This window comes from Suncus etruscus, chromosome 3 (genome assembly GCF_024139225.1).
Source record: "Suncus etruscus isolate mSunEtr1 chromosome 3, mSunEtr1.pri.cur, whole genome shotgun sequence".
In the NCBI taxonomy this organism is placed as follows: domain Eukaryota; kingdom Metazoa; phylum Chordata; class Mammalia; order Eulipotyphla; family Soricidae; genus Suncus; species Suncus etruscus.
Window position 1 is genome coordinate 96182422 of NC_064850.1, and position 20830 is coordinate 96203251.

Genomic DNA, 20830 nt, shown 5'->3' on the forward strand with positions numbered 1-20830 from the left:
CCACAATTTGGACTTGGAGAAAAGTTGAATTTAAGTACTGAGCCAATTCAATCTGTCATTTTTTGGAAATGGTCAGGAAAATGCATCATGTTAGTACTATGTATGGGTGTACCATGGTTCTATATTCCAGTTAACTAGTTCATTTGATAGAACCATAGAAATTACAAACTTATTGCTATAGGGGAAAGTATCTGAGTTGAACATACTAAGGTTTCAAAGTATTGCCTACCTGGACTTTTTAAATTTTAAAGTTTGTTTACTATGAATTACTTTATGATTTTTAGAAACTAATCTTTGATGTGCTTGAAGTTTGTCTTTAAAATTTTACTATTTTGGCTACAGAAGTCATTTTAATTCAGGGGACATAATAGGATGATGAAACACTTGATGGGTATATAGTGAATGACTATAGACATTCAATATATACATTGTTCTTTACTGTGCTGTTAAGTATATACATACATTCAGTGAAAACTAAATTTATTCTTTTGATCATTTATGATGGCTGGTTGTCTGGTCTGATGTTAGTAACCTGGAGGCGAAGTGTTATACAAACTACCAGAAATTAAATGCATATTTGTGCACATTTTTGTAGTTTTCTTTTGGAAAATGAGTAACATTTAGTATATTCTTCAGAGTTCAAAATAGATAAAAAGCATTATGAATCATTACAGTCTTTCCAAAATCAGTTAAATTGAAAAATACTAGTAATGGAACTATAACAGTGCTATACAGGTTATTGATATATTACCAGTGAAATTTAAAAATATCTATTAGAATAATTTTTTTATGTATCTGTCTGTCTTTCAGTCAGACTCCTCCCTCCAATTGTGTGTTGTTCCACAAATAAACAGGACAATAGAGTATGTCTGAGTTCAGGCATGTGACTCAAGTGTCTGTGTGAGGCCTTGAATTGGATCCGGTGCCACAAGGCACTCCTAAGTACAGGAGATAGGGCTGGAGTGTTATTATAGGGGGTAAACAACTCAGGTTTGATCTTTAATATCCTGTATGGCCCCCCAGGCCCTGACAGGAGTAAGCCCTGAGAACAACCTGGTTTGTGAGCACATGCGACACCCAAATACACATAGTGCAGGAAGTGATCCTGGGACCCTGGACAGTTACCATAATAACAACAACAATACTGAATCAAGAAAGAAAACGAAGATGGGGCCCGGAGAGATAGCACAGCGGCGTTTGCCTTGCAAGCAGCCGATCCAGGACCAAAGGTGGTTGGTTCGAATCCCGGTGTCCCATAGGGTCCCCCGTGCCTGCCAGGAGCTATTTCTGAGCAGACAGCCAAGAGGAACCCTGAGCAATGCTGGGTGTGGCCCTAAAAACCAAAAAAAAAAGAAAAGAAAAGAAAAGAAAAGAAAAGGAAGATAATGTTTTAAAATAGCTGCTTACTGCATTCATAGGCCTTTGAAATAAGAAGCCACTAGTACTTATTATTTGTTGTGTTTCCATTTGTTAAAATAGATTCTTCTGGGCTTGTTCTGGGGAGAGTTTTGGGGGCAATCCAATATTTATGAAATAAATTCAAATTTGTCTCTGATAGTAGGTGTATAAATAGTAGTAGTAGATAGTAGGTGTATAAATTTGGACTATATTGGGGAAAATTGTGCTAAGTTCTGGAACTATAAATTGATAAAGAAACTAATGTCTTTTCTTTTTGTTTTAATTATACAGCAGATATAATTTCTACAGTAGAATTTAATCATTCTGGAGAATTATTAGCAACAGGAGACAAAGGTGGGAGAGTTGTCATCTTTCAACAGGAGCAGGAGGTAAGTCTTTTAACATTTAATATCTAAATTTTATTTTTCCCTTCAAACTGAGCTTGTATTGTGTGATATACTAGAAAAATCTCATTGATAGATGCACCAACCCCCCCAAAGAAAGTGTCTGTTTATGGAACAGAATAACCAATATATAGATAGTTCTGGTTCTTCTAATTGTGTGTGTGTGTTGTTTAATTAGAACACTTTAATTATTTTAAAAAAATTTTGGTTAGAGAAAGGGGTGGGAAATAGTGGAATCATTTAATTTGAAGCTTAAACCTGTTTTTTTCCCCTCAGAAGTTAGCACAACAAAAATTTCTTTGCACTCTCAATGTTTAGTTTGTTTTTTATAGTTGAGGGGAAGGAGAGGAGAGAGTTTAAAGAAAAAGCAACTTGATTACTTTGTCAGTTAATACTGTTACTGCAAATTAAATTTAAAGGTAAAGTGACAGTTATATTTGTGTGCATGTAGTGTTACGTATAAGCACTGTGTTCCTCTTTAAATGTGTTGATTTAAATAATGCTCCCATAACCTATTGAAGGAAGGAATTGTCCTTTGCAAAATTGGTCTTTAAAGTGGAGTTTTATCTTATTTTGGATGCAATTTAGGCATACTTCCAAATCTGGTTGGTAAGATTTCTCACTAAAATCTCTATAAACAAAATAAATTTGTCATAGTAGATATTCCTATACACCCTCCCACTTGCCAGATGAAAGTTAAAATTATGGAGATAATTTGTTTCAAAAACACTCTGCCCCTCTCTGGAATGTATTTTTAATGACTTAAAAATAATGTGGATAGGGGCCGGCAAGGTGGCGCTAGAGGTGGTAAGTGTCTGCCTTGCAAACGCTAGGCAAGGAAGGACCCTGGTTTAACCCCCCGGGGATCCCCGGCATCCCATATGGTCCCCCAAGCCAGTGGCAATTTCTGAGCACTTAGCCAGGAGTAACCCCTGAGCATCAGATGAGTGTGGCCCCAAAAAAATAATGTGGATAGATTTCTTTACAAATAGATGTCTAAATCGTGACACAGAATTAGATTTTTAAAAGATTGTAAAATTTTTTAAATTAGAGAGAATCTAGTAATAATACAACTACTTTGCACTTATAGCTCCTTTGACCTGAGGATCTCAAAGTGCTTTACAAACACTAATGAATTAATCCTCACAGCACCCCAGTGAGGTAGGTAAATTAATTTTAAAAGAAATCATTAAAATTGTCTGGTTAGAAAGTGCACAAACACTAAATATTGTGTCCTTTAATTTTTTGTGTGGAAAAATATGAAAAGACTCAAGCTTTTCTTGACCAAAAATTTTCTTGTGGGGATGAGGGGGCGCAGAATCAAGTTTTAGTTTTCAAGCAGCTTGACCATAAGAATCTTGAAATGCAAGTTCAGATTAAATCATATAGATGACTCTTGCCTCTTTTTACAAATAAGAAAGTTAGACATTAAATGATTATTTAGCGTTCGAACTAACAACATAGACCCCAATCACCTTTCAACTTTCTTTGCCCTGTGTAGCAGCTAAGAAATTATGTGTTTTTGTGTTAAAATTGAAAAAGGACATTCTTCACCTTTTTGTGTTGTTGTCCCAAGTCATAAGGAATGAAAATAAGCTAGTAAGACATATATCATCCATTTCAGGATATAAGGAACACTGTAGGTTAGATATCAGAATTTCTACTCTTACTGGTCAGGGGATGAGTATGATGCTTGTAGGAAATCACTTTACCTAGTGCCTCAATTTCTCTTTGCCTGTTCTGTCATAAAGATTAAATCTTAGTAGGAAAAAAAGTATTGGCTATGAAAATACTATCAAGTAACAGCGAAGAAAAGCTGAAGATCACCAGAGAGAAATACTGAAACAACCCTGTTCTGATGTGAAGTAGTAGGTGGACAGGCAGCCAGAGGTACTGGAAGGAAACAGAAAAGGAGAGTGACACTTCTGATGGTCAGTGGAAGGGAAGGCGTTAATGATGTCAGAGCTTGATATTTGTGTCTCCTGAATTAGCTTTGCTTAGCTTAAAGATTTCAAAGACTGGGGCCTGAGAGATAGCACAATGGTAGGGCATTTGTCTTGCATGCAGCTGACCCGGGATGGACCCTGGTTCAATTCCTGACATCCCATATGGTCCTCGAGCCTGCCAGGAGCGAATTCTGAGCACAGAAGTAACCCACGAGTGTCACCGGGTGTGGCCCAAAAACCAATCAATGGATCAATAAATAAACTGCTTTTAAAAAAAATTCAAAGACAGGTAGATTTTATTTGCCTATGGACTGAATGAAGTTTAGCACTTCGAGGTTAAAACCAATAGAACTGTACCAGTCTCAGGCTTGAGAAATGCTCATTGTAGGCCTGATAGTACAGTGGATAGGCTGCTGTATCTGACCTGAATTCAATCCCTGGCACTCCCATAAAGTCCTTTGAGGACCACTTGTGTGACCCAGAACAACCAAACCAATAAATGAAGAAAGGCTTTATCAGCATAAAGTATACTGGAAAGATGTAAAAATAATTATAAATGTTAGTTATAAATTCAACTGAAATATAGACACTCAATTTTTTTTTTTTTTAGTTTAGACTGTTGTGAATTACAAAGTCTTTCACAGTTGTATTTCAGGCATATAGTGACTGTGAATCAGGCCATTCCCATACCAGTGTTGACCTCCCTCCACTGTAGTTCCCAGCATGCATCCCATATCTCCATCCTTAGCCCCAGTGTAACAGGTCCATTTTGTATTTAGCTTGTTATAGTTTGGGTCTCTTGATTCTATTGTCGTTGACATTGGCATGGGTCTTTAGTTCTGATCGCTTTTTTCCCCCCACTCAATGCACCTGAGTCCACTAGGCCCCTGGTTCCCATCCACTTTTTTTTTTCCTTTTCTCAATTTGTAGGAAGACATAGAAATATGAGGCAATTGGGCTGGAGTGGTGGTGCAGGGATTAAGTGTTTGCCTTGATTGCTCTAGCCTAGGATGGACCATGGTTTGATCCCCAGCATCCCATATGGTTCCCCAAGCCAGGAACGGTTTCTGAGTGCATAGCCAGGAGTAATCCCTGAGCGTCATCGGATATGGCCAACCCTCCCCCCCCAAATGAGGCAAAACAAAAAGAATCATGTTCTAAGGTTTTGTGAAAAAGGTAGGAGCCCCTAGCTAGAAGATATAAATAAAATTAAAGGGGGGGCAGATGTAGACACTTATTTTAATTTCTGAGCTTTATTATTGTCTAACCAGGTTTGTCCTGGATCAGCCATGTGCGAGGCAAATAAGTGCCTTATTGCTGTGTTACCACTCCGGCCCCTAATGCCACCCTACTTTTTAAACAGTATTTTACAGGCCTAGCTACAGATATGAATTCATAAATCTTAAATGTGTTAGGTATAGAAGTAAATGTTTATAGGTATTAGATAGATAATATTCAGTTATGTCGATATTGTTCTGAAGATAGCTTTCCACTAGAAGCAGAATTTAAAATGTAGAAATTAAACTAAGATAAGACACACCAAATTAAAAAGATTAAGCATTTTGGGGGTCTTAGGGTAGCGCAGAAGTAGGGTGTTTGCCTTGTACGTAGCTGACCTAGGACGGACCATGGTTTGATCCCCCGGCATCCCATATGGTCCCCCAAGCAAGGAGCAATTAGCCAGGAGTAACCCCTAAGCATCACCACGTGTGTGTGCGCGCACCCCTCCCCCAAAGACTGGAAACTGGCTTTGCACACAGGAGGCCTACGTTTGATCCTTGCTATACCATTTAGTTTCCCTATATCATACCCTGTAACACGTACCCTATCAACTGTCCAGCTCTAAATTTTGGTGTTTTGTTTTGGGGGCAGACCTTTTGTTGCTCATTGCTTACTCCTAGTTCTGTGCTCAAAAATCCCTCAGGGGACCCAAGAGTTCCAAGAATTGATTCCAGGTCATTTGTGTGCAAACCTTTATTTATCCACTGTACTATCTTCAGTTACCAATTTGGCTCTTTGGTTTTTATTTTAGACCACACTCTGTGGTGCTTAGAAGCTACTCCTGGGTTCTGTGCTGAGGGGTTGTGATGTCCCACAACTACCGTATTTTCCAGCGTATAAGACGACTTTTGAAACAAAAAAAAAAGTCAACCGAAAATCGGGGGTCGTTTTATACGCCGAGTATACCCCCAAAATGTTTCAATATGCTGCTAAACGAAAATGTCTGAATATTGCCACAAAACGAATTTTCCAACTTGATCCTGCACCAATCACTACAAGGCTCCTCGGACCGCCTCTAACTCAGCCAATCCAAGCAGGCTTTTTATGCATGCAAATTAGACAATGTTCTGGACCTGAATCTACACTGTAAAAAGCCTGCTCAGATTGGCCAGAGTCAGAGAGGAAGTCTATTACAGTATAATCTTTGAAACTTTGCTTGTTGTGATTGGCTCACTGTGGTATATACAGTTGCAGCACAGGAACGTTCTGTCTGATACAGCGAATATAGGCCTAAACCTATGTTTTAACTGCAAAATTAGGGGGTCGTCTTAAACGCCGGAAAATACGGTATTCTTTTTAGGTAAGAATAATTCAGTATATACTGTACTGGCTATTATTTAACAGAAGGAAAAAAAAGGTTTGTTCCTTTAAGTAAAGAGCCTTCGTGTTAATTGAGGAAACTTAATTTCATGATTTGTAATGAAGTGTAAGTACTTGATCCTCAGGCTGAGATCCCTCAGGGAAAAATGGGAGAGTTTAGACTGAGTGTTGAAAGGCATGATTCTAGATCACTTTATCTTTGTGAATTCATACAGCCACCTTTCTTTCTTGTTTAGCCCTCTCTCCAGCCAGCTACCCAATACTTAACAGTTAGTGCTAATCTATTGAGGGTTCTACTGCATTTGATTATTACATTTTCTAGAATTGGATTAACATGCACTACTTTTCCTGTTTGTAGCACCCATTGGCATGAACATTGTCACATGATGTTAGGTAGTATTCCTTTACTTGGTATTGTTTTGACGGGGTGGTCAACACCCAGTGGTACTTTTAGGACTTCCCATCTCTGCACTCCGAAGTAACCTCCTGGTGGCTTCAGAGGACTCTTGAACTTGGCATGTATTTTTAAAATGAGATCATAGTATAATTAGGGTCTGGTTTTCCCTTCAGATCTCTTGTTTGAGGTAGCGGGGTGATAGACCCTGTATGGCAACACTAGTACTCAGGGACCATTTTTGGCCCTGGTCTTTGGTCACTCCTGGAATACTCAGGGACCATATACCCAGGTGCTTGAGACCAGGCCAGATCAAGGCACCAAGACAAGCACCGTAACTCTTGTATTGACTCTTTTTCTACAGCCCTTTCCTTAGTGCCTTTTATTTTCCCCTGCTTTGTTTAGTTTTATTAGGCCACACTTGGCAGTGTTCCAGACATACTCCTGTTTCTGCATTTTCACTTCTGGCAGTGCTTAGAGAGACTGTATAGTGTATAGGGTGCCAAGGATTGAATCCTGGCCCACTGCATTTGAGGCATTACCCTTGTATTATTTCTCCAGCCCCTTCTTAATATCTATAAATGTCATTGATATTTTTATTCTTTATATTACATGACAGACACTATATAAAGAGATGTGCTACAGTTTATTTAACATTTCGACCAACCAGGTGACTCTTGCTAGTCAATGAGAGGGACAGTCATTGAAAACAGCATCCCTATATTTGAGTCTACTAGGGAGCTGTATCAAAGCGGTTTTTACTAACATTGTCACAGCTTCCAGAAATTTTTACTGGGGCCGGGCAGTGGCGCTAAAGGTAAGGTGCCTGCCTTGCCTGCCCTAGCCTTGGATGGACCGCGGTTTGATCCCCCGGTGTCCCATATGGTCCCCCAAGCCAGGAGTAACCCCTGAGCATTACTGGGTGTGGCCCAAAAAAAAACCAGAAATTTTTACTAAATTAGGCTTCCAAATTTTTCTTTAGTTGATTTTTTTCTTTAGTTTTTAGTGTTCCTCATACCACCTTTTTTTTTTTTCAAACAAGAGAAAAACGAAAGATTGTTTTAAAGGGTTTTCGTTTTATGTTTCTTTATAATTTAAATAAAATTATTTAAAAATAAATAAATAAAATTATTTACTTAGTGTGTCCAGTTTTTCTAATGTATTGATTGGGTTTTGTAGGCCACATGCTGTGAAAGGCAGTAGTCCTTCAGGAGACCAGGCATTAATCTTCAATAGATTGACTTTTTTGTTTTTGTTTCTTGGTCACTTCCCTTCAAATTATTTGCCTGCATTTCATTTTTTTTTTCTCACTTAAACTCATCTTATTTTTTACTCTAAATCAGGGGTCTCAAACTCAATTTATCTGGAGGCCGCAGGACACAAAATCGGGGTGATCCTTGAGTGCAAAGCCAGTAGTAAGCCTTGAACAAATTGGGGTGTGACCCAAACAACTAAAACAAAACAAAACAAAAAAAGATTCCTCTAGGGCAGGGCCACAAAATGTTTACGGAGGGCCGTGAGTTTGAGACCCCAGTGATTGTACCTTCCGCTAGTTCCCCACCTATTCGTATTTATTGAAAAACCTCAGGTTTCTTGAAATCCAGGCCTTGGTGTAGTTTTAGTTGTATCAAATCATGTAATCTTTTTTTTTTTTCTTTTCCTGGTTTTTGGGTTTTTAGGTTACACCCGGCAGCGCTTAGGGATTACTCCTGGCTCAGTACTCAGAAATCGCTCCTGGCAGGCTCAGGGGACCATATGGGATGCCGGGATTCAAACCACCATCCTTCTGCATGCAAGGCAAATGCCCCACCTCCATGTTATCTCTCCTGCCCTAAATCATGTAACATTAAATACCTATATCTTTTATTGGATTAAATTTGGGCCTATCAGGAAGAGAGAGCAATATTTGAACATTATTCATTTTCCCTTAAGTTCTCCAAACTGCCATGCCACTTTAGAGATAGAAAGGATGAGTTGTATTTAACACATGAGAAAATTTGAGATCCAAAGGTTTTTTTTTTGAAGCTCAAAGTAAAAATTTGACTGAATTTGTAAGGAGTGCCTTTTGAAATTGAGGAGTGATGTGAAGTTGGAGTGAAGGGGGATAATAAGTAGGGGAAGGGGGAATTGTGTGTGCTTTTTGTGTCTGATGTTATCAGCAGCATGAGAAACCTAAACTAAAGCATTCTTCCTCTGTAACCTTCCCCTACTTTTGTCGCATATTGTAGGACTAACGGTCTAATAGGTTAATCATTTCAGATTTTTATAAACACTATATCAATTATATTATCACATTTTCTTTACATTATAGACAAGAATACTATTTGATTTGCTAATGATTATGTGGGGTTTAGGGGGAAAAAAGTTCCCTTGGTTGTGGGTTTTTTTTTGTTTGTTTGTTTTTTGTTTTTTGTTTTTGGGCCACACCCGGTAACGCTCAGGGGTTACTCCTGGCTATGTGCTCAGAAGTTGCTCCTGGCTTGGGGGATCAAACCGCGGTCCGTCCAAGGCTAGCACAGGCAAGGCAGGCACCTTACCTTTAGCGCCACCGCCCGGCCCCTTGTTTTGTTTTCTGTACACGGTTTGTTGTAATTTTTTTTTTCTGGTTTTTTGGTCACACATGGCAGCGTTCAGGGGTTACTCCTGGCTCTATGCTCAGAAATCGCTCCTGGCAGGCTCAGGGGACCATATGGGATGCTGGGATTCGAACCACCGACCTTCTGCATGAAAAGCAGCCTTACCTCCTTGCTATCTCTCTGGCCCCATTTTTTTGTATTTTAAATTTTACTTGCTATATTCTAGAAAAAGTTCCACTTTCTGCTGAATGGATTGATACAGAGCTTAACAAATATGAACTGATTTTGTTCTGGCACATACTTTGTGGAATTCAGGGTCTGTTTCTGACTCCTCAAGAGTGTTTGCTCATGTTCCTTCTGGTGCTCAGAGGACTAGACTGTATGTAGTACTTGGAATAAAACTGCATTGGCCACATGCAAGACTTGTTATCTCCAACTTCTCTTTTGATTGTCTGGCTTCTTTTCTTTTCAGTAGGAATCAGAGGACCACATACTGTATTTGAGATCAAGTCTAGGTTGGCTATGTGCACAGCAATTTTACCGTACCTCCTCTCCAGTCTACTTAAGAATTTTTTTTGTTATCAGATAACTTTATAAGGCTCTTTTTAAGTACTTTCAACTATTTTGAAATTTAAAACAAATGACTTCCTGTGATATAGAAGATTAAAAAATAAGCCAATAACTTAAGTTTTAATAATTTTGTTGAGGCTTAAAGAAACATTCTTTCTTTTTTTAATACAATTTTTATTTTGATCGTACTGGTTTACATATTGTTGACAATAATATTACAGGTTCACATTTACATAAAATCAGGGGGGGTTCCTATCACCGATTTGTTCTCCCTACACCTCCGTGTTCATCCTACCTCCCATATCCTCCTCCCTCATCCTCGGGGCTGCGAGAAATTGTGGTCCCCTCTGTACCTAGCTTAGTACTTAGTAGTCTTGGTCTTGGTGCCTCCCTTATTTCCCCCTCTAACTGGGAGGAAGGACTACATAGTTCAAGTTATGTGGTTTTATTTGAAAAAGAGAAAAGTAATAAACTGGGGTAAAAGTCTAATATGCTGAAAATGGGGGGAATCCTTCTAGAGACTCTCATTGTCGGTTTGAGAGATGGAGAAAAAGGTGAAACACCCCAACAGTACAAAAAGAAGAGTCAAATATCTAGTGAGCACTCCAGTGATAACAATAGGCACCACAAAAAAACATGAGTTAAAAAACATGGCAGAGCATCTAAAGAAAGAAAAGAAGAAAAAAAAACAATATAAATATAAATGGGGACAACAACTTCAATAACCACACGAAAACAAAGCAATCTACAAAAAGTAGATAGGTAAATAAAAATAATAATAAATGAAGAAAAAATAATATATAAAAGATAAATGTTTTGTGCTTTTTGCCTTTTTTTTTTCCCTCCTGCACTGGCACAGTAAATACTGGCGTCATTCGAAAAGGAATTCACTTGGCCTTAGCGCTATGGGGTTTCTTCACCCTTGGGGTATATTGTCACGGGATTAACTATAGACTTTGTTCAGGTTCATTTATTCTACTGGTGGTGCTTTCGTGGTGTTTGGAAAACTTCTACTCCATCCTGGGTGATGAAATAAGACCTCTGTATCTATAGATCTCATTATCTGCACAGGTCCAGGAGTGGGACTTATGATGAAGTCTTTCTTTGTGGTGAAACATTCTTTCTTATATGAGATGATAAAAGTAAGTATATTTAGGGGCTGGAGAAATAGCACAGCCGTAGGGCTTTTGCCTTGCACGTATCGAATTCAGGACTGATGGTTTAAATCCTGGCATCCCATATGGTCCTGAGCCTGCCAGGAGAGATTTCTTTTTGTTTGTTTTTTTTTGTTTGTTTGTTTGTTTGTTTTTTTTTTTGGTTTTTGGGCCACACCCGGCGGTGCTCAGGGGTCACTCCTGGCTGTCTGCTCAGAAATAGCTCCTGGCAGGAACCAACCACTTTTGGTCCTGGATCGGCTGCTGTGCTGTCTCTCCGGGCCCCAGGAGAGATTTCTGAGCTCAAAGCCAGGAATAACCCCTGAGGGCCGCTGGGTCTGACCCAAAAACAAAACAAGGAAAGTATATTTAATATTTTCTGAAAATGCCTAATATGATCTGCTCAAGAAGTAATCTAAAGATTTCCCACATTTTCACCATTTTCTAAGTAAAAAAGCATGATGGATGCAATTACACTGAAGCTTATATTTAGAATTAGCTGTTAGCGAATGTTAAGTAGTATTTTCACAAGTTTTAATTATTGATTAATCATACTTAATTTTTAAGACTGAATACTTAAGTCACTGATTTGTAGTTTGACATTTTAGTCTCTGATAGGGTTTCATGCATAGGTCATTCCAACCCCGCCCACCTTTGTCTCCATTCATTTCCTCAGCCATTGTCTGAATCTGTGCCCTGCCCCCATCCCCAGGTCTCACTGCCTTGGGAAACTCAAGTTTCATCATCCCAAATTAGTTCTTAGATTCTGTTGCTTTGTTCTCTTGCTGTGCCTTTTTTCATGCTCCACGCATGAGAGGTCCTCTTTAACCTTTAGTAGTTTACTTCTTAGTCAGAATTGTCAGCATTTGGGGGGGAGGGCACTCTTTTGCTTTTAGATTTTTATACCAATAGTTTTTTTTGTTTGTTTGTTTGTTTGTTTGTTTTTGGTTTTTTGGTTTTTGGGCCACACCCGCCGGCGTTGCTCAGGGGTTATCTCCTGGCTGTCTGCTCAGTAATAGCTCCTGGCAGGCACGGGGGACCATATGGGACACCGGGATTTGAACCAACCACCTTTGGTCCTGAATCGGCTGCTTGCAAGGCAAATGCCGCTGTGCTAGCTCTCCGGGCCCACCAATAGGTTTTGTTTTGCTTGAAAATCACATAGAAATTTGTTACACTTTTATGACTTTGATTCTCTTTTGGTTTGGGGGCCACACCCGACAAAGCTCAAGGTTACTCCTGGCTCTGCACTCAGTAATTACTCCTGGCAGTGCTCAGACCCTATAGAATGTTGGGGATTGAATCCACTATGGTATAACTTTCTGGCCCCATCATTAGACATTATTTTCTTCATAGCAGATAAATATGTCAAAAAAGTGTGTGCAAAAAGGGGCCGGAGAGATAGCATGGTGGAGGTAAAGCATTTGCTTTTCATGCAGAAGGTCTGTGGTTCAAATCCTGGCATCCCATATGGTTCCCTGAGCGTGCCAGGAGCTACTTCTGAGCATAGAGTCAGGAGGAACCCCTGAGCACAGCCAGGTGTGACCCAAAAACCAAAAAAAAAAAAAGTGTGTGCATGTGTGTGTCTGCCTATTAATTTTACTTCTATGTCTATGTGGCTATTTGCATTTTAATTAAAATTAGACAATTTGGTTACAGTATTTCAGTGCTCAGTATATATGTGTGGTTAGTGATTGGACAGAATAGATATTTCTATGAATATATAGTGATCATTTTCGTGGTTACAAGAAAGGTATCTTGGACACAGTTATCCTGGAACCTAAGTAGTGAACATTCACATTTATGATTCATTTGGTTTTAGTTTACGTGAGTGGTTTTGGGAATTAAGAATTCGAAGGTCATGGGGCCGGGCGGTGGCGCTAGAGGTAAGGTGCCTGCCTTGCCTGCACTAGCCTAGGACGGACCGTGGTTCGATCCCCCGGTGTCCCATATGGTCCCCCAAGCCAGGAGCGACTTCTGAGCGCATAGCCAGGAGTAACCCCTGAGCATCACCCGGTGTGGCCCAAAAACCAAAAAAAAAAAAAAAAAAAAAAAAGAATTCGAAGGTCATTACACAAGACAGACAAGCCCGTTGACACTTTGAAGTTGCTTCTCGCTTAACAAGAGCTCTAGGAGCTGGCTAAAATCCAGGCCTGTTTTGTGACCAAGCTGTTGCTGTTCTTGGGTTTTTTTGTTTTGTTTTGTTTTGTTTTGTTTTCTTTTGTTTTGGTTTTTGTTTTTTTTTTATTGTTGTTGTTGTTATTTTTGGTTGTTGGGTCACACCCCGGCATCACTCAGGGTTACTCCTGGCTCTGCGCTCAGAAGTCTCCTGGCAGGCTTGGGAGACCATATGGGTTGGTTGCATGCAAATGCTCTGGCCCCAATTTATGTAGAAAGTCTTCACATTCATGAATGTCTTTGTTGTGCTAGGCCTCTAAATGTGTTTCAGATAAAATACTTCCGGTTTTATTGTAGACTCTTGCATGCAAATTGTGTGGATAAGAAAATAAATTTTCTCTTGGGGCCAGGCGGTGGCGCTAGAGGTAAGGTGCCTGCCTTGCCTGCGCTAGCCTTGGACGGACCGCGGTTCCATCCCCTGGCGTCCCATATGGTCCCCCAAGCCAGGAGCAACTTCTGAGCATTACCAGGTGTGGCCCAAAAACAACAATAAAAAAAGAAATTTTCTCAGAGATTATAAAGGAAATTTAAGAAAAAAGGAAGTTGCAAGGGCCATAGGGATAATACAGGTGGATAATACATGTGCCTTGCACATGGCCAATCCAAGTTTGATCCCTGGAACCCTGGCATTTGGGATCCATGGTCCCCTGAGCATTGCCAGGAAAATCACTAAGCACAGAGCCAGGATTAATCTTGAACACCATTGGGTGTGACCCACCCCCATCTCCCAAAAGAAGACGTGAAAAGCTGTGTGAAATAAACTTGAGTATGAGGCATTTGAGTGTACCTGTTCTCCATGATTGTAGGAGAGAATTCATTGATACGCAGTTTGTATTGTTAGTATCAAGGACTTGGGAATGTTTCCCTGTCATATTTGTTCATTGTCTATGCAGAAAAAAAATTACAGATTTGATCATTTTGATAGAAACTCTTCACCAATTTTTAGGAACAGTAACTCTGCTGGCAGTGAAACTCTTTGAGTCATAGCTGGGTACATTCATATCTGAGCTATCTCTCCCCCTCCTTCCTTTCCTCACCTGGAAATGACCGGTGGTTGGGTGTCCTCTGAGGACTGTGTGCAGTGCTGGGAATTGAAATGTGGTTGATTGCATAAAAGGCAAGTGCCTTAACTCCTGTACTGTATCTTTCTTGGCTCTTATATATATTTGTTTGCTTGCTTGCTCCCCAGCCACATGCCTCCTGTACTATCTTTTGGCACTAGTATTGTTTTATGGTCTTCTGTTTGTGACTGTTGCTGTTTTTTGTGCCAGTATTCTTGTACTTCTTGATTTTGCTTAAAGACTATTTGCTGGAAGTGAAAATTATCGAAAATGTAGTGAATTTGCAGAAGAGATGATGCTAAAATATACCATGTTTAACTTTTTGAAATAATGCCTTGTGATACTTTTTTCCTATTGTAAATGAGCATTGAACTCCAGAGACTTCCTAACACCTTCACAATAATGTTGGTGAATTATAGATAAATCATGTTTAGACTTGTACTTATTCTTGATTCTCTAGGATAGAATAATGTTCCTTTCTGTTTCAGAAGTATTTTTATGTTTTTGCTCTTCATTCTTTATCAAATAAAGTGTAGGCCATAGGGTCCCAACCCAGATTAAATTTGTGGGGGAATGGGGAGATTAATGCTCACCAAGGGGTTCTTAGCCTCTTTGCTGTGCTCTGGAGTGATACCTGGCATCTCTTGCTATTCCTTGTGCAGCGCCAGTGATTGAATCATAAGCAAGACTGTACTATCTCTCCAGCCAACCCCCACACCTAACCCCAGGCTTTGCATATAGATTAGTGTGTACTTGTCTCTGAGTCTTTACATTGAATCAGCTTCTACTTTTAGTTGAACATACAAAGCTGGGGAATGACTGTAAGAAGTGGTCTGCATACTTGTTAGTGTGCCTAGAAATCAAAAATGAAAAATAAAGTCCATGTGTAGAAGTTCTTTGGTGGGGAGGGGCTGATCAAGTTTACTCCTGGTGGTATTCAGGGACTGTATTAGGGTGCTGTGGGTTGAATTCAGGTTGTACCATCTCTCCAAACGACATATAATGATTTTTTAAGGCAGACTACCACATGCGCCTCATTTGGATGTGTGTGGAGTCTTAGAATCTTGACTACCCTACTTCCTCCTACAAATGGAACTTGAGAGCTTGCTTGGAGGGGGAGCTCAGCTACTTGTATGACCTCGACCAAAGAACGGTCCAGCACTTTTCTGGGAAGGACATTCTCTTTGACTGAGCGCAGCTTTGGGAAGGATGCATATGGAGCAGTGAGGGAGGAAGGAAACACCTCCTAGCCAGCCAGATTGCCTTCAAATCCACGTGTAGAATTTCTCTAAGATCTAGATTTAAGTCTAAAATGATGTAAATACTAGTAAATAAAATGCTAACATATATTTATGATTACATTTAAAGTGTAACAGGGCAGAGGGGACCAAGCAGAGTTGGGGATACAACTCAAGGTTCCTGCATAAAAATATTAATATTCCAGGGGGCTGGAGAGATAGATAGCATGGAGGTAGGGCATTTGCCTTGCATGCAGAAGGACGGTGGTTCGAATCCCAGCGTCCCATATGGTCCCCCGAGACTGCCAGGAGCGACTTCTGAGTGTAGAGTAAGGAGTAACCCCTGAGCGCTGCCGGGTGTGACCCAAAAACTAAAAACCAAAAAAATAAAAAATATCAATTATTATATAGTCCTAACCATGCATGGAGAGAATGGGCTTTTTTTGGCCTGGCCCAGCCCAGCCCCGCCCAGTCCCACCCCGGGATCTGTAGGTTCAGGATATGGCAAGGAAATGATCCACAACAGTCAGATGAAGTTTCAGGAGACAAAAGGTTTTATTACAAGCTAAACCACCTTGTGCATATCTCACATGGCCTTTAAGCTAACCAGCCTCTCTGTACCCAACCTGTGCCCCTTCTCTACCTGCTGCCTCTTCCTGCCTCTCACCCCTCCCAGCTGTTGGAGGGTCTCACTATTCAGGAAAGATAGCAGGAAATTGGGAGAGGGGTGCCAATTGAAATAGATCACCCTTGTGTGCTAGCCTTATAAGCGATTTAGAGATAAGTCAAGGGATGTGGAGATCGCACAACAGTATATATATGGTTTTTTTGGGTCACACCCAGCAGTGCTCAGAGGTTCCTCCAGGCTCTACGCTCAGAAGTCACTCCTGGCAGGCTTGGTGGACCATATGGCATGCCAGGATTTGAACCTCTGTCCTTCTGCATGCAAGGCAAATGCCCTACCTCCATGCTGTCTCTCCAGCCCCAAGGAAGGACATTTTTAAAGTAACAAACTGTAACTGGTCAAGGGTTGACTGTAGGGCTCTGGAGATAATGGGCTGGCTTATGTGGGAGCCCCTGTTTGATCCCCAGAACCACATGATCCCCAAAGTACCTGTGGAAGCAACCTCTCCCACTCCCACCCCTACCCCAGCATACTTGTACACAGAGCTAGGAGTTATTCCCAAGCACTGCTGGGTATGACCAAAAAAAAATTTTTTTTGATTAATAGACAACCATAAGAATTGACTGTAAAGTGGGCAGAAAAATCTCTGCCTCTACCAATTGTTTCTGACAAGTCCTTATTTATTAATCTGTGATTTTTAGATAACTACCATATTTGTGCATGGATTAAAAATTAGTATGCTGCTATACTATTCAAGATATAATAGGGAATTAATGATTCTTACTGTAATGTCTATTATGTTGAATTTGATTTTTAAGCCACTCCTGTGATTCATAAACAGTCAATGCTCTGACCTGTTGGTGCTTTTTGTTCAGGCCTGAGAGCCACCCTGTAGTGCTAGAGCACATGTAGAGTTGGAGTCAGATTTCAATTTTGGTTTTAGATTAAATAGCTTTCTTAAAATTCTATAGGCAAGCCTTGACTTAAAAATGTACTTTAGGGCCAGAGAGATAGCACAGCCATGTTTGCCTTGCAAGCAGCCGATCCAGGACCTAAGGTGGTTGGCTCGATTCCCAGCGTTCCATATGGTTCCCTCATGCCTCCCAGGAGCTATTTCTGAGCAGATAGCCAGGAGTAACCCCTGAACACCGCTGGGTGTGGCCCCCCCCCAAAAAAGTTCTACTTAAATAAAAACAAAAACAACAAAAACTGTTCTACTTTGCAAATGTACAGAAGTGATACACATCCCAGAGAAACTGCCTTGTGTTCTAACTTGTCCCTTAGATAAATGATGATGTGAGATTCTTGTACTGCAGTGAGCCAATGGCTGTTCACAGCCATGGCTGTTCTGCCATGAGGACAAAGAATATTCCCTAAAACGTTTTTAGTTTGTTGTTGTTGTTGTTGTTGTTGTTGTTGTTGGGTCACACCTGGCAGTACTCGGGGGTTACTCCTGGCTCTATGCTCAGAAATCGCTACTGGCAGGCTCGGGATCATATGGGATGCCGGAATTCAAACCACCGTCCCTCTGCATGCAAGGCAAACACCCTACCTTAACGCTATCTTTCCGGCCCCAAAAATGTTATTAATTTTTAGTCTAGTATTTAACATATATAGATATGTAGTATATCACTTAGAAAACGTTTGTGTAAGTATTTTTAATAGTTGCTGGCTAATCTTTGTTCTGAGCACATTTGAGGTAGGTAGGCTAAACTATATTAAATTAAGGAGGTCAGGAAGATCTATCTTACGTGCACATGAGATAAATGAATCAGCTAGAATTTCATGATCCAGTTTCATTGGAGTTGATGTACATATCATTATTTTGAAGTATTTCTCAAAAAAACATCCCAAATGTTTTTTGTTTCCATTTTAGAACAAAATCCAGTCTCATAGCAGAGGAGAATATAATGTTTACAGCACCTTTCAGAGCCATGAACCAGAGTTTGACTACTTGAAAAGTTTAGAAATAGAAGAAAAGATCAACAAAATTAGGTGGTTACCCCAAAAAAATGCTGCTCAGTTTTTATTGTCTACCAATGGTAAGTGTAACTTTTTTCTTTTCATGTGCTCTATGAATGTGATATACTGTACATGTGCATGTCCCTTAGTATGTAGTCCTTTCTAAGAAAGCATGATAGAAACTCTAGTCTTTGTCTTTTATGGTTACTTAGTTTAGAAACTTCTATTGAAAAGATTCTTAGATGTCAGTTTTCTTTTATCAGGAGATTTGTAGTGAAAACAATGGACTCTATTACATAGGATTTTGGTGAGATCATTTCTGCTACATTTTTAACTTTTGCCTTGGACAGCTACTACTGAGTGGAAATTGCCTCATAAATCTAATTTAATTTGTTAGATCTTCCAGTACATTTTGAGTGCTAAATAAATGTTAATTCTTCAGTCACTTTTTTGTTCTAGAATGCCTAAATTCAACAAAACTTTTCAGATCATAACTATTCTTTCAAAGGTTGGTCTCCAGTCAAGGATCTCTCTATTCCCATGAGAGCACTCTTTCTGTGTGCCCCATGATCCAATAAGAACACAGTAAAAATCACATTAAACATTCGCATACCCTGAGCAGTTCCTTTCGGGGTATGCAGATGTTTAATGCGATTTTTTTTCTTACTAATGCGATTTTTTATTGTGAATATTCAGTAAGCGAAATCCCTTATGAAGCCCTGCCTCACCCCGACTTTGCCTCCTGCGGCCCCCAGGTAAATTGAGTTTGAGACCCCTGGATTAGAGTCAAAGGAGCACAGTAAAAACGGTGTTAGAGTGGCAATTATTGTTTGCATAGGCCCACCAAAATATGAGGGACATGGAAAGGAAAAACCTTGGCCTAAATATAAGGAGACCCTACCCCTGAAGTTTCCTGGCATAAGACCAACTCAAGGCTCCGGGCAAGCTAGTTTGTCCAATCCAAGACATTATCTGTAGTGCCAACACACTTTTATTTTTCACACAGTCTCTGTTGTTGGTATCATGTTTCTGTATTAAAGATCCTGGAATCTGCATATCCTACATTGAAGTTAGGATGTGGAGCATTCTCTAGTTTCACCTCACAATTAAAGGGCAATGCTGAGAGCACTGTCATGTAAGCAGGTCGTTGTTGTTAAGTCTTCTCAGTGTTAAGGGAAGTCTCTTTTGAGCAGGTCGAAGTCAGAGCAGCAGTAGGGTCTTTTCTGGTAGAGGATTGCTTCCAGGTGATGTTATAGACAAACTTGGATGTTTCGTGGATGGCTTCCCTGGTTCAGGGGTGAATGGAGAATGCCCATTCTTCTGAAGCATGTGCCAGGTCATTATGTCAGTGTTCAGGGTGTAAGGTCCCGTTGCACTATGAGATTTGTGTGTTCCAATTTCTATTAGATAAGATCTTATTTGTATGTATAGTATTTTCCCATTTTAATGTGCCTATGCAAACAAGGAACAACGCTATGTGACGTTATCGGCGCATATGGGGGCCATAAGAAAAAGTCCAACAATCCCCATGTACATGGTTCAATCATAAGCATTAAACTGGGGGACTCTTTCACCAAAATTCCTTATTGAACAGCTCACAAAGAGAAGGAAAGATAAAAAATTGTTAGAATAGTTATTGTATAAGAGAATATTAGTAAGATTTATAGCTTTCAGAGAAAAAACACAAAAATATTAAAAAGATATGTGTCCATTTTATGTCTTTTGAAATATTTGGGGGTTGTTAGTTCCAATGCACGGCTTTGGTCTGTGATTAGGATTTTGCGGTACTGAAGTTAAAAAGAGTAATGTTGGTTACTGATGGTGGGGGGGTGAGAGAGTTAAGGAGTAAAAATGAGCTTTGTAGGGGCGTGCAAAAGGGCAGAATACAAAATGGACAAGAATGAATTATTTCTACTTATTTTTAAATTATTTGTTTTGGGCCTACCCCTGGCTTTGCTCAGGGCTTATTCCTGGCTCTCTGCTCAGGGATTAAGTTTTGACAGGCCCTGATGGCAGAACCCCCGTCTTTCAAGTGCAAAGGAAAGCACACTGCCTGCTGTACTGTTTGGTCTGGCTCATTTTAAATGATTTTATTTTTCCAGAACTTTCTTCCTGTAACACTATTGGGATGATATTAACTTTGTCTCATTTGAAAACTTGGTAGGTATTTTGTCATCTTAAAAATCTGAATTTTTAGCCAGAGCGATAGCATAGTCATAGGGCTTTTGCCTTGCCTGCACTAGCCTAGGATGAACCTGGGTTCGATCCCCAGCATCCCATATGATCCCCCAAGCCAGGAGCTATTTCTGAGTGCATAGCTAGAAGTAACCCCTCAGCGTCTTAGGGTGTGGCCCAAAAAGCAAAAAAAAATATCTGAATCTTATAATTAAGGATTATAAATTGAACAGGTTCATAAAATAGTTCTAGGAATTGGAAGAATTGGGTAGAGGTCAACCTCATCTTGTATATTGATTTTTTTTTGGACCATACCCAATTTTTGGGTATGAATTTTGGGATAAATAGTGCATAAAATTTTGTTATGAGTATATGAACAAAAGACTAGATCACAGATCAGCATTTGTGGGTTTTCTGTATCATCTTTGTATACACAAAGGCAACTTCCAATGCTTCTCACTCCAGCAGAGATATTTAGACAAGAGGAGGCCTGTGCCCATATTTGAGGTTATATAATGTGTCTTTAATGCTTTTTAAATGATTTTGTG

The 20830-nt window shown here is 39.9% G+C and overlaps 1 protein-coding gene across 4 annotated transcripts in view; it reads left to right on the forward strand.

Moving 5' to 3' along the window:
• PPP2R2A (protein phosphatase 2 regulatory subunit Balpha) overlaps positions 1–20830 on the forward strand; it is a 102316-nt gene that overhangs the window by 67156 nt on the left and 14330 nt on the right. For 2 of the 4 annotated variants that reach the window (XM_049769457.1, XM_049769455.1), the window contains exons 3-4: positions 1690–1787; positions 18022–18187. In XM_049769457.1, coding sequence (XP_049625414.1) covers positions 1690–1787; positions 18022–18187 — 264 coding nt within the window. The remainder of the gene's footprint in view (positions 1–1689; positions 1788–18021; positions 18188–20830) is intronic. The other 2 variants (XM_049769458.1, XM_049769456.1) reach the window with 1 other exon arrangement.